Below are 17,264 nucleotides of genomic sequence, written 5' to 3' on the forward strand. Positions count from 1 at the left end.
GTTTTATCTTCATTTCAATAGACCTACTTAAAGTAATTCTGTTACTATATGAAAACAGAAAAAACAAACAGATCCTTACATTGAAAAGTCCTAATACTTACCTGAACTTGCTGAACTCTTAAGGATATAATCTCGCTAAAAAATGTTCTGCATCCAAACACTTTTGAGAGTGTTGGATATTTTGTTCCTATTTATCCTGTAATGATATACAGACTGACTGATGAATCCACAGAGCACAGTGGGGGATGCCAGCATTGGACACTAAGGGTAGAAAATAAGACAAATAGGCCCTTCTAGTGTTTAATTCATCTCTACTCTGACCACTATTCCCACTCCTCTAACCATAGCAGTGTGTTTACTCGGCCTGGTGGGCTCACTTGCTTTTCTCCAAGCAACCAAGACTCTCATAGGCCTGCTGTTCTATGCGAGAAAGGCCATAGTATTGAAATGGAAATTGGTGAAGGCACTCTTCCTCAGTACAGCAGTACATTGTGATTGAAGCATGTTTATACTTAGCTGTTTGGCTGCTGGTTTACTGAAATTTAGCTTTTTTGCACTGATTCTATCCCACACTTTTGAGTGTGTGGTATCCCCCTGCCTGGCCAGTGCAGTTACTCCTGCAGACACACTGTGTGAGGAAGGGCACACAGTAGCCAATGGGAGAACACACTACTATTCAACACTCTAGTGGTGTCAGATAGTATTGCACACTGAGGTCTTCAAGAGTGTGAAGTTTTAGCAAACCAGTCTCTCACCAAGTATATATGGTGCGAGTACATATCATTATACCCCTGTTAGGAGTGTTTCCAGAGCTGCCTGAATTGACTCTCTTTTAGTGGTGGGGCTTAAGCATATCTTCACAGTGCACCTCACAATAAGATAGAGAAACCCAGAGGGTAGTCATAGACAAAATACAATTTCCTTATTTACTTGTGATCGGACAGATTGTGTAACAGTTGTCTTATGTCCATGCGTGCTTATAATATTGTACAGTATATCAAAAAGGCACCTTAGCCAACACCGAAAAACTGGAAACAAGACTTATGTAGCATGGCAGTGAATTTGGCTTTTGTAGCTTGACATTTTTACTGCATTGACATACACATGGAATGTTTCATGGTCTGCTTGTTGTTCACACTTATGTTCTGGTATTGGAGACATTTTCCTAGGCTGGTACTGTTGTTTTGGGTATACTCATAACATTGACATTTGCATCTCTTTTCACATTCACAATGTAATCCGAAAATATTTTTTTTCCTGTTAAGCACACAGTATTTTACATTGGGATACACTAGTGCAGGGGTCGACAAATGCCAGTCACCAAGTCGCCCTTGGCGACCTTGTGCATGGGCTTCTGTCAGCCCATTTGCCTGACGCCCCGAACATGCAGTTTTGAGTGCCAGGCAGCTGGTTGTTGACTGAGCAGTCAGCTAGTTCTGGAAGGGCGTCTATTGACTGCTCCCAGAATCTCACCCCCCCTGTGCGATCACTGTGTCCTTCAGATGCAACTGATAACAGATCGAGGTAAAGGGCCAATCACAGTGGCCCTTTACCATGTGATCAGCTGTGTCCAATCACAGCTGATTACATTGTAAACAGACTTGCCAGTTATTGGCAGTACTTTCCTCGTGCTGTCACAGCATGAGGAAAGGAGAGACGGTAACCAACTATTCTGACAGGCACATTTTCACTGATAATCAGTTCCCTAATTATTAGTGCAGCCTATCAATGCAGCCTTATCAGTGCTCATCAGTGAAGAATAAAAATTACTTATTTGCAAAAAACGGAAATAATATATATATATTTTTTAAATATATCTAAAAAAAAAAATGATAAAAATTTTGTTTGGGTACAGTGTTGCATGACTGCGCAATTGTCAATCAAAGTGCAAGAGCACTGAAAGCTGAAAATCGGCTTAGGCAGGAAGGGGTTGAAAGTGCCCGGTAGGCAAGTGGTTAACATCTAAAAATTTTAAAAAAACTTTAGCTCTGCTGCTTTCCAACTTTCTTAGCTGGATCCTAGATTCAAAGCAAATTTGTCAAGTTCTGCACTAGTGTATTGGTCCGCTGCTAGGAAACATCTTAAAATTGCAGCAGTACAGTAAAATCTTGAAGTAATTAGAGATGTGTCTTATTTATTTTTCTGAAGAGCTGGTTTAAAATTTACTGATTATGGATTATATATATTAATTGTAACAGCAACAATATTTCTGAGGCTTAGTAGTTTAAAAACACTTGGAAAAATCCATAGCAGGAAGCAATGTTATGTTCAGTATGGCTCAGTAAATATGTTCAAATAATCTGAGTTTATTATAAAAGCTAGATGTGGAAATGCACAGTTCCTCTATCATAGAACTATAGACTCAAATACATCTACTAACTTTAAATGTTGCAATGAAGACCCTGCTTCAAATATTAAATACTTGGTAATCCTGCCAGTGAAAATGCCTCTGACAACATTAAATGACCCTCTGTGAATTTTCTGCAACATTGTCACCCTGTACAGCCTCGAAAACAACAGGTTTTCTTTGTTACATACTGTAGGTTGAAGAGAAAGGTTATCAGCATTGTCACCGCCAATGGGTATATATAAAAGAGCAGATATATGTATGGTGTACACACATACTTAGCTCAGTAATATTCTCATGACATTCCTCTGGAAATCTCTCCCCTGATCACTTTCCACTGTGCTAGCCTGTTTTTGTTGAAAGATTTTCTAGTGAAGTCAAGGGGGGGGCAATATACATTCTGATAAGAGAGGTGATAACTGTTTTGCATGAAGGTTTTGCCATTTGTATATAAGAGAATGAGTAATAATGTAACATCACTGCGTGGTTGGCTGCTACTGACTTTGAAGGAAAAAGGGTTAGGCCATCAGCTCCAAGTAACATGGAAAGATTGTAGAGGAGGCATCAATGATGATTCAGCAGTACCATCTCTTTGTAGGATCGTCATGTCTGTGATTTTTTTTTTTCACTCCTAAAATAAAATTGAGAGGCATTTACGAAGACCAGAGCAACAAGAATCTGGAGCTGCTGTGCATGGCAACCACACAATTTCTCGCTCTCTCATTTTCAGAGCTTAACCGAGCAAGCTGATGCTAGAAATCTCTCTTCTATTTTTAGTGAATTTCTCCCATGGTTTTGAATGTGAGCAGCATATCTGTTAAAATTAACTTTAAGTCAGATTTCCCTTTTCAAAAAGTATTGAATGCAGTGATTCAGTATAAAAATAAATAGCTCTGTGTATCCTCAATATATAGCGCTCTTCACATTCTACCTTATGCTATGCCACCTTATGTGCCCCACCTCTGTATCCAAACACACGTATTAGAAGTTGTTGACCCCTTTATGAGAAACAAAGTGGGTCAGACAGCACTTTATTCCCCCAGGGAGATCTTTCCTCCTCTACTTATTCCCAACATTGTGTCTATACATGACTTCTTATAACTCACACCATCACTTTCCCACCAATGTCCTCCCCCAAGATCCATCCATTCACCACTGAGAAAACCAGCACAAGAGAGTTACACACCGGGACAACAGCGTCAACTCTGTTTATGCCAATGTAAGGAAAACACTGAACCCACTCTGGTTACAAAGAAAGGGTATAATGTACCTGTAGTTGGAAATAGTGAACGTGGCCTCACACAGCAGCCTTCACACTGTCTTGTCTTCTCTCACTCTCTCTGCCACTCTGCTCCCTTTCACAGGCATGGATTAGTGACTCCCCACAGTAGTGCTACCAGCAGAAGCAAGTACACATCTACTACAGCAATAGGTATTGATGTTTTAGTGCAGCAGCTGTAAAAATAAGTAGAAAGAGCAACAGGTGCCGACAAAACATTTTCTAATAAAAAAAAAAACATTACATTAAATAAAAACAGGTCACAAATGGCAATCTCGGTAATTCTGTTACAGTCATACATGTAAAATTGCACAGCTTACAGCAATTTACAGTAACGAACGCACTATACAATCTTTGTATGTTCATTTGAATTGCACCCCAATGCACATTTCTGGTTGAAAAAATACACAAGTCCATCCAGTTCAACCAACAGAGAAAAAAAGAGAGAAAACCAACACACTAAAATAGAAAACCTTCATATACACTATCCTGTACCCACAGTTGATCCAGAGGAAGGCAAAAAAAAAACCAACAAAGCTTGAATCCAGTTTGCTCCAGCAAAATTTTCTTCCTGATCCCCCAAAAGGCAATCGGATATTCCCTGAATCCACTTTACCTATAAATATTAGTATCCAGTTATATTATGTGCATTTAGGACAGAATCCAGGCCTTTCTTAAAATAATCTACTAAGCTGGCCAGAACCAGCATTTGAGGCAGTCTATTCCACATTTTCACAGCTCTTACTGTGAAGAAGCCGTACTGTATTTGGAGATTAAATCTCTTTTCCTCCAAAAGTAAAGCGTGACCCCATGTCCTCTGTGATGACCTTAAAGTAAATAACTCAACACCAAGTTCACTATATGGACCACTTATTTTATACATGTTGATCATATCCCCCCTTAATCTCCTATTCTCAAGAGAGAATAAACTCCTTTCAGCTAAATTTTCCTCATAGCTGAGCTCCATTATGTTGATAGAGCCTTTTAGGTGTTACATTCAGTGACCAGATACAGTTGTACTAACTAAACAACATCTTATGCTTTCATAAACTGTCCAAACACATGTGAACCAGGGGTCGTTTGTCAAAGGACTCCTTTGTCAGCCCATTTTAAACCTTTGAGAATGCTCAGTACTGTTCAAACGTTTTAAGCAGGTGTGAAAAATGCTGTAAATTAAGAATGCTTTCACAAATAGAAGTGTGAATAGTTTATTTTTATCAATACACAAAATGGAAAGAGTAATTCAAATCAAATTGATATTTGGTGTGACCACCCTTTTGCCTTGAAAACCGCATCAATTCTTCTAGGTACACTTGCACAACGTTTTTGAAGGAACATGGCAGGTAGGTTGTTCCAAACATCATGGAGAACTAGCCACAGATATTCTGTGGATGTAGGCTGCCTCAAATCCTTTGTGTAATCCCAGACAGATTGATGTTGAGGCCAGGACTCCACCACTTCCAGGGCTCCTAATTCTTTTTTACACTGAAGATGGTTCTTAATGCCATTGGCTGTATATTTGAGGTCATTGTCCTGCTGCACAACAAATTTGGGGCCAATCAGACACCTCCTTGATGGTATGGTATGATGGATAAGTATCTGCCTGTATTTCACACACAGAAGAATTTTTTTATCTTAATCCCGTTAAGATAAAAAACCTTTTGCCTTTACAACTTTAAGCCTTCCACACATCTGTTTCTGTTTCAGGTAATGACTGTTTCAACCTACATATGACATTGATGATCATTACCATCTGCTTGGTATAACTGGTTAATCATACACCTGACTCTAACCCTACAAAATCCCTGACTAAAGGGTAATCGCACCAAATATTGATTTGATGTAGATTTTTTTTTTCTGTTTGCTCACTTTGCAACAATTCAGGTTAAAAACAGAGAGTTTTGTTGCACACATTTGCATATACAGTATCCTGTATGTGGAAGCTGCAGTGCCCACGTCAAGGCTCCATATTTTTGAGATTTTCTAAGGTGGAGCGTCTTCCACATATATTTGCAAATGTGTGCAATGAAACCCTCTGTTTTTACGTGAATTGTTAGGGTCAATTTGGTTGGGTTGCATGCTAGCTGGTAAGTGTGCTGGGATTTTTTGTTTGTGTGTTATTTCTAAGTAGGTGTATGTCAAGACTGAATTAAAATGCACACACATTTCTCCATATGTTATCCCCATGCTGTGAGTACAGAAAAATAACTGTTGATGTGCCAGAAATATAGTTAGTGCCTACCTTCCTCTTTGATCTGACAACAAAGTGTATTTTCCTAAAGTGTGTGGTGTCAGCCCTACCTACTTAATTTCTGATGGATTTCAAAGAACACAGACCTGCCCTCATCCCCTTCCCTCCTTCTCATCTCCATAACCCTTCATTGCGCACAGGCAGAGAACAAAATAAATGATAAGCTCATTTTTTTCTTCGCAAAATAAACAGGTATTTTTGCACCTATAAAACAAACATAACAAAACACTTTCATTGGTATATTTAGCAGTTCAAAAGGGAACAAATAAGAGAAGTTTATTGTTATGGTTTACACTTTAAATATCAAAGGTACAAAAGCTGCACATTTGAGATAATATATGATACATATAACATGGACGTGATCTGTCATAAGCAGCTTGTAATTGTCTTATGATCTTTGTCAAGGTAACATGCACTATATTAATATTCAGAGATAAATGCAGTGTGTACATATCATATCACTTATAATATACTATACTTAGTGAAATGGATCTTACCATTCCCTGATTCAGTGGTCAAGTATCTCCCCTGCTTGACATTTGATTAATATTTTACATTAATCTGCAAGTAAGGCTCGCAGTTTGAATGACACATTAAGCCAATCACCAGCTGCTCATCATCATATTGCTCATTACAACTGTCAATGGTAACAGTGTAGCAAAAGGGCACAGTGTGATGGAGAAATACTCTCAAATGTCTTTGTACTTTGAGAGCCATGGGGAGCGAAGTCCTCCAAAGGGTAGTGGATGATAAATGACATTAATGTAAATGTTCCACACATGACATTGGCTCCAACTGGGTGTCTAAGCTTCGTTAAATAACTCAAGTTGAAAAAAAAAAAATTACAAACTTTCGGCTTTAGTATTGTGTCTTTTATAGAAGATAGATGTGTTTTGGTATATTTCATTAGCATATATTATTTAGAGTTTATTTACAGTTCTTTTCATTTTCAACAATATTTAATTCCAATTGACATTACATTTGATGTATATAATGCTCTTTTGTTGGAAATTGCATAATCCTTTTGTGAGTGCAACCCTATTGATAAGCCAATATCAGGTGCGGTTAAAAGAAATTACATTTTTCTGCTTTTTTTTTCTACATTAGGAAAGAAACATTACAAAAATGATATGTACATAGCATTTCTCATACCCTATAATACATGTAGTATAAATCCCAAAGTGACATTTTAAAGTGGGAGTATGATGTTTCCCTATAGGTAAGCCTATAATAAAGCTCACATATAAGTACAGTAAATATCTTCTAAACGTGCACCATTTAAGAGATATTTACTTTAGATGCAGCCGGTGACAGCGTATGCTCTCTGAAGGGACGGTATGCCCATGCCGTTCTTTCAGAGCCGTGCCGTACGTGGGAGTGATGTCATAGCCGCCTCGGCCATTCATATCACCAATATCTGCAAACTCGGAAAGAAGACCAGGTGAAGATGGAAGCGCCTTCATTGGTGACAGCACGCCTTTTCAGGTAAGTCTGTCAGAATATGTTAGTATGGGATGCATACTAGCACATTATGACTTAAACAGCCCGAGGCCCAATTTTTTTAAAATTCCGCTTTAACCAATTGTATCATGTAGAAATCATGTTATTTTTGTTAACCAAATTTGTTGTTTTTTGGTTTTACAGAGGATAAAATGTCTGACTATTGCAGCCTAGTTGCTGGAAGCAATGGACAGTTTATGGCTTCTTTATTTTAAAGAGAGGAAGAAAATGCTCTAGGGGTATAAATATTCTTTGTATTAATGCATGGAGCTATTTTTAACTAACAAAGAGAGTCTGTTTTACATTATCAGCTTGCAAGAAACTATTCCATTCTTTTTTTGTATTGCACTTAAAATACAAGGGACGCTTTGTCCTCTGCTCAAATCTATCTTATGGTTTTTAGGACAACAGTTCTGAGATTTCTATAACAGAGTGCTTGGGCATTGCTTTATGAATCCTCAAGCATTGTACCTTCCATCCATTGACGTGTGTATCATAACATTGTATTTTGATGATAGCAGAAAAAAGGGTTTTAAAAAGCTGTGCTTATTCAGCAGTGTGATAACTATATAATTTATGGTGTGTGCCAATGTTCCTGGATCAGTAGAAATCGTAGGTTTGGGCAGTGATGTTCCTACTGTGATTGCTGAATACTAATCTCCAGAGTTTAGTCCTGAGTCCTTTCCCTACTAACCCCTGTGTGAAGATTGTGAAAATATCATGTGGGTACAAAGTACATCTCTGGATCCGGACCAGCAGGACTGGAAAAAAAAACTTGCGTATATTGTGCTGATGCATTTTCATTCATGGTTTCCTTGTATGATGATGTTCATCTTTATCGAGGGATGTACATTGTGTGCAGTTTATGGCTCTCCCAGTAGATGTCATGCCTTCACAAGTTTATGATCATATGAGCATCGTATTAGCTCATATTAAACCTATAAGGGTATTTTGGGTGCTGTAGGTCTCTGGAAGTCCGATGCACTCACAGCCCAATTGTAGTTGTCCAGTGCTTCATACGTAATATAAGTTGTTCCACAAAGTGTGCTATTTCATGACCTGTGCTAGTTGTGATAAGTTTGTAGACAGTTGTAACTTTTTTTTTTTTTTTACACAAATTGACTATGTCCAAGATATTACGATCAAAGTTGTGTCTGATCTCATTGTAAGTTGCATTTGCAGAACTCCAGGCAAGCCATTAAACACACAGCTGAAAAAAATATATATATTATGATTTATCAACCACAAAATGTAATTCTGTTCAGCCAATCTTTTGATTTACAGTAAAACCTTGGTTTAAGAGTTTGAGAGCGTTTTGCAAGACAAGCAAAATTTTTTAATAAATTTTGACTTGATATACAAGTAGCGTCACATCACAACTGAGTATAAAACAGAACAGAGGCGCCTCTAAGTGTAGCAATATGGTTACATTTAATGAAGGTACAACATTTAGTAACTCATATGGATGATGATTAAAACAGGCACATCTAAGTATGCAGGCATCTGGGGTAAAGATGTCCTTATAGATCATCCTCCACAACACCATCGGTGTCATCCCTTCCATGCTGTGCTCCATGAGCGCGTCAAGCCTCGCTTTTAAATCCCTCTACTGCAGGGTAGTCTTCCCGATCAGGATTGCAGACTGATAGTGGTGAGAGCCGGCGGTGCGGAGGACGGTCTGTGTGGACAGCTTTCCCCCGGATGCCTGCATACTTAGATGTGCCTCTTTTAATCTTCAACCATGTGAGTTGCTAAATGTTATCCCTCCATTAAATGTAACCATATTGCTACACTCTTTTATACTCTGTAGCTCCTGCTGGATTTTGCTTCTAATCCCCTTGTGGATGGACATTTTATGGTTACACAACCTATCACATTACTATAATCTTTTTATATGGACTATAAACTGAAGGACTTATGAATCAATGGTTGCGGAACGAATCATCTGAGTTTCCACTATTTCTTATGGGGAAATTCGCTTTGATATATGAGTGTTTTGGATTACAAGCATGTTTCTGGAACAAATTATGCTCGCAATCCAAGGTTTTACTGTACTTACATTTTCCACACTGCACAGCCAGACCGGTGGCATATGTAGTTCATGACTAAGTAATTCATCTTCCTGGTTCAGCAGTTCAGCTTCCTATGTCACCTCTACACCTTCAGCTTCCTAATTGTGAACAATGAATCTGTATCACACCTCTGTCTTCTGAACAAGGATCTGACCCCAGGATGCAGTAACAAACCAGGAAGACTCATCCTCCTGATAAACAGAGGTGTGTGTATCATAAGAGTGGCTGATCATAATTACAAAATCTTTGGCAGGTAATACAGCAAACACATATAAATTTCAACCATGCAGCATTTAGCTAAAGTCCCACTGTAAGAGATTTTCATTAGATACTGTAGATTTAAGAATGTCAAACCTTGAGTTGGTTACATGTTGAATTACATTTAGCTTTTGAAATTAATCCAGGTAGCAACAACCCAACATCCAGTATCCATTGTGTTAACAAATGGCTGTTTTTTTTTTTTGCTTGTCCTAAATGAAGAATTTTATGGGAGTTTGTTTTTTCTGAAAAAGAGTTAAAGTTTGGATTTTTTAAAATAAAAATAACAAACATGTTATACTTACCTGCCCTGTGCAAAGGTTTTGCACAGAGCAGCCCCAATCTTCTTCTTCTGGGGTGCCCCTGCGGCGCTCTTGGCTCCTCCCCTTCATCGGGTGCCCCCACAGAAATCTGCTTTACCTGGGGGCATGCGTGCGGGGGCGCTCCCAGATCCTGCTGCTGCGTCAATTGACACAGACAGCGCCACACAGCCTGACCCCCGCTCCCGTGTCACTGAATTTGATTGACAGCAGCGGGAGCCAATAGCTCCCGCTGCTATCAATCTGTCCAATGAGAGCCAGCGGCTGGAGTCACTGGGCTGATGCATGCCGCTTAAACGAATGGGCTAAGGTAAGAAAAAGCGGGGGGGGGGGGGGGGGCACTGCAGCATAGAGTGTTTTTTCCCCTTAATGCATAGAATGCATTAAGGTGAACTTTGAGACTTTACAACCCCTTTAATTTTGGGATAAAATCACAATGCATCTTATTTTGTATAAGGCCTTATGCACACAGGACATTTATTTAACTCTCCTAAAAGCCAGCAGCATTTTTGCAGAAAAAAATGCCTGACGCTTGTAAAAGTGTCTAAAGCTTTTAGGAACTTTTACAGGCATCAAGCTCTTAGGTGGTAATTCATTTAATTGGCCAGAATTAATCATTTATTCTTTAGCCTTTGAAATGAATTAAAGCTTAAGAGATAAATGCACCTAGCATTTATGCGCTTTCAGCAGCTTTAGTAGGGTCAAGCATCTTTTTCTGCCCAAACTCTGCTGTTCCTGGACACTATGGCAGTGTGTTTTTTCCCAGCCTCTAAACTCCTGCCAAAAAATGCTGATAAAAGCCTATGTGTGCATGGAGACATAGGCTAACATGCAGGGGAGTTTAGAAGCACGAACGAAAATGTCAGATGCCCCAAGGAGCAGCACTAAAAACATCCAGTGTGCATGAGGCCTTAGGCCTCATGCACTTTAGGTGTTTTTACAGCTGCTGCTTTGGGGTGTCAGGCATTTTTTCTACAGCCAGTAAATTCCCCAGCATGTTATTCATGTGTCCGTGGACACATAGAGGGTTATTTACTAAAGGAAAATCCACTTTGCACTGCAAGTGCACTTAGAAGTAAAGTTGCTGTAGATCCGAGGAGGACATGCAAGGAATAAAAAAAAACAGCATTTTAGCTTGCAGATGATTGGATGATAAAATCAGCAGAGCTTCCCCTCATTTCAGATCTACACCTTAGATTTAGAGCGACTGCACTTCCAAGTGTACTTGCATTGCAAAGTGAATTTGTCTTTCGTAAATAACCCCCATAGGCTTTTATCAGCATTTTTTGACAGGGGCATTTTGAGGCTGGGAAAAAAAAAAAACAGAACTACTGCATTTGAAGAGCAGCTGAATTTTGCAGCTGTAAAAAACGCTCTAACACTGAAAAACGAGGCAAACCACGGCTATCTGGCGCAAACACGGCAAAACGTTAATGCAAAAACGCTGCAAAGCTTGCATTATTAATGTGGCATTCTACAGCTAATGCTACTGCCACTTTTATCATGTCCAGTGTGCATGAGGCCTAAGGGTTTAAATATTGCAGTTCATATGTGTAATTGGGGTGAATATTCCCACAATGTATTACAGTATGTGAACAGTCTTAACTTCTTCATAAACATCAATGTTTCTTTTGGACTGTGGCCTGCTGCCATGAGTTGATTGTCTTGTCTTTAAAAACTGTGCTTAGAAAGTTAGATTAGTAGATTGAGTGCTTTTGTAGCTCATATGTCATTCATCACAGCATATTAGTGAAGGTAAAGTGAACCAGCCTAAAAAAGGTGACAATACTCATGATGCACAAACACCTTGTTGTACCTGCAAGTACATTTTTTAGTATTTTTTAGTCTTTAGTCTTTGATTCTCATACATAGTAGGGTTGTAAAGTCTAAACTTTTTTACCTTCCTGCATTCCTTGCGTCAAGGTAAAAAATGTTTAGGTGTCAGCACCCCTTTACTTACCTGAGTGCCCTCATGAGAAGGGGCTTACCATGGGGGCACTGGCTGGGGAGGAGTAGCCAGGAGCGCTGGTGGGGGACCCGAAAAGAGGAGGAGGTTCCCGCCCGCTCTGTGCGATTGCCGCCCCCCATTAAAGAGAACTAGTCATGACTAGGCTTATATAAACAGTTGCTGGCATGTCAATTACCTGACCTTTTATGTTGGACAATCAGTATGTGGAAAACAGGCTTAGAAGCCAAGTCAGACAGTTGATTGTCAGGTACTTTTAGAATTTGAAGGTTATATGCACAGTGTACATCTCAAACAATCACAGATGGGCAAAAACAAGTAGGGCTGAAACAACTAATCGATTATGAAATTAATCGATTACTTTTTTCATAATCGATTAATCGGCCAGTAACATAATGGGGTTAAAAAAAAACCCTAAAATGAGCGCTTTATAGAAGAGCAAATAATCGCTACTGAAAATATTACTTTCACAGGTCTACACTAAAAAAAATTAACCCCTAAGGGTCCGTGATGATCCGCCCCGTGAACATTCGCTTGCTCAGCGGGGATCGCTCCGCCGATCCCCGCTGAGCAGGCAGATGACAGGTCCGTCGCTGCACACTGTGCAGCGACAGACCTGTCAGAGCGCCGCTCTCCTCTATGGGGGATCGGATGACGACGGACCGTAGAGTCCGTCGTCACCCGATCCGATCTGAAAACGGATGGAAGAGTAGGTTTTTCCTCCGTTACACTTTTTCGGATCAGAGCGGGTCGGATGTCAGCGGACATGTCACCACTGACATCCGACGCTTCATAGAGGTCTATGGAGGGTCCATTCAGGTCAAGCCTAAAAAACTGACAGGCGGACCTGAATGGATCGTTCATGTGAAAGAGGCCTTACAGTAGTGATCATCTGCTTTTTTTGTACTATAAAGGGCTAATTTTAGTTTTTTTCACCCCATTATGTTACTAAACGTCTTAGACCTGGTTCACAGCTATGTGTTTTTTGGTGCTTTTTGCAGAAACGCACTACAGTTCATCTACATGTTTTCCTATGGGACACGTTTACGCAAAACGTAGCTTTTTTGGTTCAATATACTTCAATTGAAAAGCTGCATAAAAGCATGTAATGCGTTTTTGCAGCAATTTGTGTTTTTTAATCTGCCCAACAACAAATTGGCCAAAAAAATGCAAATCGCAGCAAAATCACGTGCGCAGAAATCAAAACGCACAGCAAAAAGCACTGCAGAAACAGATCAAAAGCAAACTGCATAGGTGTGTACAGAGCCTTATGCTGGCCACATGGATCAATTTTCAGACGAGAATATTCAGACGAAAAATCTTTGTACATTTGCTGAATGAAAGAACGAACGTTCTTAAAATTACATTATTTTTGAAGGAAGACATTGTTTTTGTTTTTAATAAAAAAAATGTGATCACTGAGTCTGATGATATTTACCAGATTCACCCTTTAATAGTATATACAGTATATATCCTCTAATAGTACATACAGTATATCTCCTCTAATAGTTTATACAGTGTATCTCTTCTAATAGTATATAGAGTATATCTCCTCTAATAGTATGTACAGTATATCTCTTCTGTCTGTTATTCTCAGAGTGGATTCAATATTTTGCTCCCTAACCATATAGTTGGTTATTTATATTTACCACTGCATAGAGATATTTAAAGTGGAGGGCTACCCTGAAAAAAAAAATTACACCAAAAATCCTAAAAAAAATTAAAAAAATCATTTGAAAAAAAAAGAAAAAATTTAAACTTACCTAAACCCTTGTTGCTAGGCAGTCTTCCTAATCTGCCTCTTCCTTTTCCACTGCGTCTTCTGCTCCTTGGTGAGCGGCCCCATTGTCTTCTGGGAACTGTGTGATTTCCCAAAACACCACGGGGCCATTCACAGAGCGCTTGCGCGTGCGCAGTAGGAGATTGGCAGTGAAGCTGCAAGGCTCCACTGCCTGTTTCCCTTACCTAGGATGGCGGCGGTGCCGGGACCCGAGGGCCAGGTCGGCCTCAGGCGTCCGACATCGCGGGCACCCAGGACAGGTAAGTACTTATTTAAAGTCAGCAGCTACAGTGTTTGTAGCTGCTGACTTTTAATTTTTTTTTTTTTATGGCCGGAATCCCGCTTTAAGAATAAATTACCTTTTTTTAAAACTTTACACATTAACTAAATTATACACCACACTTTTTTAAAGGTTATTAACCGAATAATCGATTAATCAAAACAATAAATGGCCAACTAATCAATTATGAAAATAATCATTAGTTGCAGCCCTACAAACAAGCTAAATGTGATACAATGGTATTATATGTCTATAGGTGAATTTAGATGAAGTAGTAATATGCTGAGATGTTTAAAGAATTATTATTTATTGTGTTGTTACATATTGCCTCTTCCCTGGGCAAGATTGGTATATGTTGAAAAAAAGAAGCTTTGAGGACCTGTAGCTGAGTGTTCATTTTACCTTATTTATTATATATTTTGCCATAATACATTGCAACATAGCTGGGCCATCCTTTGCTATTGACTGTCCCGTGTTGGCATTGTACTTTTCTAACCTAGAGAAGGTAACATACTTGCTTTAACCCCTACTGAGTTCTTCATGTTGGTTACATCAGCATTATAAGTTGCTCTCTATAAAAATAAAAACTGTTTTAAAATGTGATTAATGATAGTACATTTACTTTGCTGTGTAGAGACAAAGGACAGATTTTGGTTTAATGTACAGTGTAAAGAACGAAAGTTCGTGGTGCTTCTGTGACACTTGCTTCTATCTACAGTATTTCTTCTTTGCATAACCCCTATAGATCATGTAACATAGATTTTAACATTTTTGACATGCAGAGATTAATTATAATTTGTCTTTTTTAATAACAAGTGTAACAAGTATATAACTGATACAAAATATACATACAATTGTTCAGTAAACATTGTAAATATGTTCTCTGGATTGATTCTGCCTAGTGTAATTCCTTCCTATAAAGTGCTATGAACATATACTTGGAGTTTAGCATGAAATAGCTAGATGAGGCTAGTGGGAAGAAGGAATCATTGTTTTCTTTTCACAGCCCTGCATTCACATCTCCCTCTTATTATTTGCAGCAGATGTGAACCAGAACAATGGCACCTCATCCAAGGGCACGGCGGTGACTGACTCCACAAGCACAGAAGACCCCCAGGATAATGGGAAGCAAGCCAACTCAACTGACCCTCGCCCACATTTGGTCCGCCTATTTTCCCGAGATGCTCCAGGAAGGGAGGACAACACCTTCAAAGATCGGCCTTCTGAGTCAGATGAGCTTCAAACCATCCCAGAGGACAGTGGATCAACTTCACCAGACACGGATTTGATGGCCTCTCAGAAACTGTCCCGCCACGGATCAAAGCCAATGGCTTCAGCAAGCACTTCAGACCGCTCTAGATATGGCCATGGAGCTCACAGCAGATACAGAGACACAGGCTTTCTTGACTCCCTGGGCAGGTTCTTTGGAGGTGACAGACACGTTCCTAGGAAGGGAAAGGTGAGCACCGAGGAATAGGAAAAAACTAACCAGAACAAATACACAGTGACACAGAGGACAGATTGCATTAGTCTTTACCTAAAAAAAAAAAAAAAATACCTAAGAAACATGCTGATTCGAATCATCTTAATGCCTCCTTTACTAATCGTGTGTATTCATGTTGTACTTTAATTCTGCCATAAGTAGATAACCTGTTACTGTTTAATAAATGAGGCAGAGCTGTTTTCTTCTGACTGCTATATCATCTATGCTGTGTACATGTAGATTTTTATCCAATGCATCTAGCAAAGGTACATTGTTTTGTTGTGTTGTGGTTGGGTGTGGCTTTAGCAGGAGTCAATCTAAAATTGGTACTGGTGCACATGTGAATTCCAGACTACTCTCTCTGCAGTCCATAAAATTAAAAAATGCTTTACCTGGGCTTTAATATGCAGTATGTCTTTTAAATATTGATCCTTCTTTTCCGGTTTGGTGTAGTGCCTTATTCCACAAGGGATGTGTCTGACATCTTACGTGCCATCTTACCTGGAAAGCATTTTCAATAATCGCATATTGCAAGAATGTTAGCTTATCCAAACTTCTCAGCACTACAGCCATGAGCACCAGTTTTGTTTCTTAAAATTTGAACAGTATTTTACTATTCTCTAATAAGTAGAACACCAAATATGGACCAATCTGCTTGGCAAGTGTAGACTTACGTAGATATCAGCCTAAAAATGTACTGAAAATGTTTCATTTTATGGTACCATTAATTAATATGCTGGCAAAGACGAATCTACATGATTGATGCCACTTAATTGAGCCATAAATTGAACATGGCATTCATATAATTATGACATTTATTGGTCATAAGTTATATATCAAAAATTCAAGGTCAACCAGTAACAGGTGACCTGCCATTGCATATGTGTGCTGTTTACCATGTCTGTGTACACAACTCTATACAATGTGCAAGTACCATAAATAAATATATAAAGAGAGAATGGGGTTGATTTACTAAAACTGGAGAATGCTAAATCTGGTGGAGCTGTACATGATAGCCCATCAACTTCTAACTTCAGCTTGTTCGATTAAGCTTTGACAAAATTAAAAAACCTAGAAGCTGATTGAGGGAAAAAAAGGAGTGCCAAAAATAAAGACACATAGTAAAAATGGTACCTACGTCCTATCGAATAGATCTTATAGAGCTGAATATGCGAAATATGTTCTTTGATCAATAATTTTAGATGTTTTTAGACTTGTTTAATAAAAATACTTTATATATATATATATATATATATATATATATATATATATATATATATAAAATCTTGGTTATGTATAGCCTTTGTACGGTACCGTAAGAGTCCAAAATAGCCTCAAACTGCTTCTTTCTGGAAGCTGATTGGTTTCTGTGTAGAGCTGCACCAGATTTTGCACTCTCCACTTTTAGTAAATCAACCCCAATGAGTCTTAGTGTCATACTCAACTGCAGCAGATACAAATATACAGTACTACAGATTGTATTCAATTTTACAACTGTGTAATAATAGACCTCTATGTATATTGATTGCTATATTTTACATGAATAGTCAAATTTAAAACCTATATGCCATATGTTTTTTTTATGATGCCAAATTTTTACAAAAATGCAATGGGTCAATGGCATGGCTGGACAAATCCCAGATATCAGATAGCCATGCGCCTAAATATATATAGTTGATACCTAAGTTTGAACTGACTGGATACTGAAATCTGCAGGAATTTGTCTAT

At 38.8% G+C, this 17,264-nt stretch overlaps 1 protein-coding gene across 4 annotated transcripts in view; it reads left to right on the forward strand.

Annotated features, from left to right (window-relative positions):
- Positions 1-17,264, forward strand: part of MBP (myelin basic protein) — a 286,643-nt gene that overhangs the window by 220,422 nt on the left and 48,957 nt on the right. For 2 of the 4 annotated variants that reach the window (XM_073631223.1, XM_073631225.1), the window contains one exon: positions 15,094-15,512. In XM_073631223.1, the coding sequence (XP_073487324.1) occupies positions 15,094-15,512 (419 nt within the window). The remainder of the gene's footprint in view (positions 1-15,093; positions 15,513-17,264) is intronic. The other 2 variants (XM_073631224.1, XM_073631226.1) reach the window with 1 other exon arrangement.

This window comes from Aquarana catesbeiana, linkage group LG05 (genome assembly GCF_042186555.1).
Source record: "Aquarana catesbeiana isolate 2022-GZ linkage group LG05, ASM4218655v1, whole genome shotgun sequence".
In the NCBI taxonomy this organism is placed as follows: Eukaryota; Metazoa; Chordata; class Amphibia; order Anura; family Ranidae; genus Aquarana; species Aquarana catesbeiana.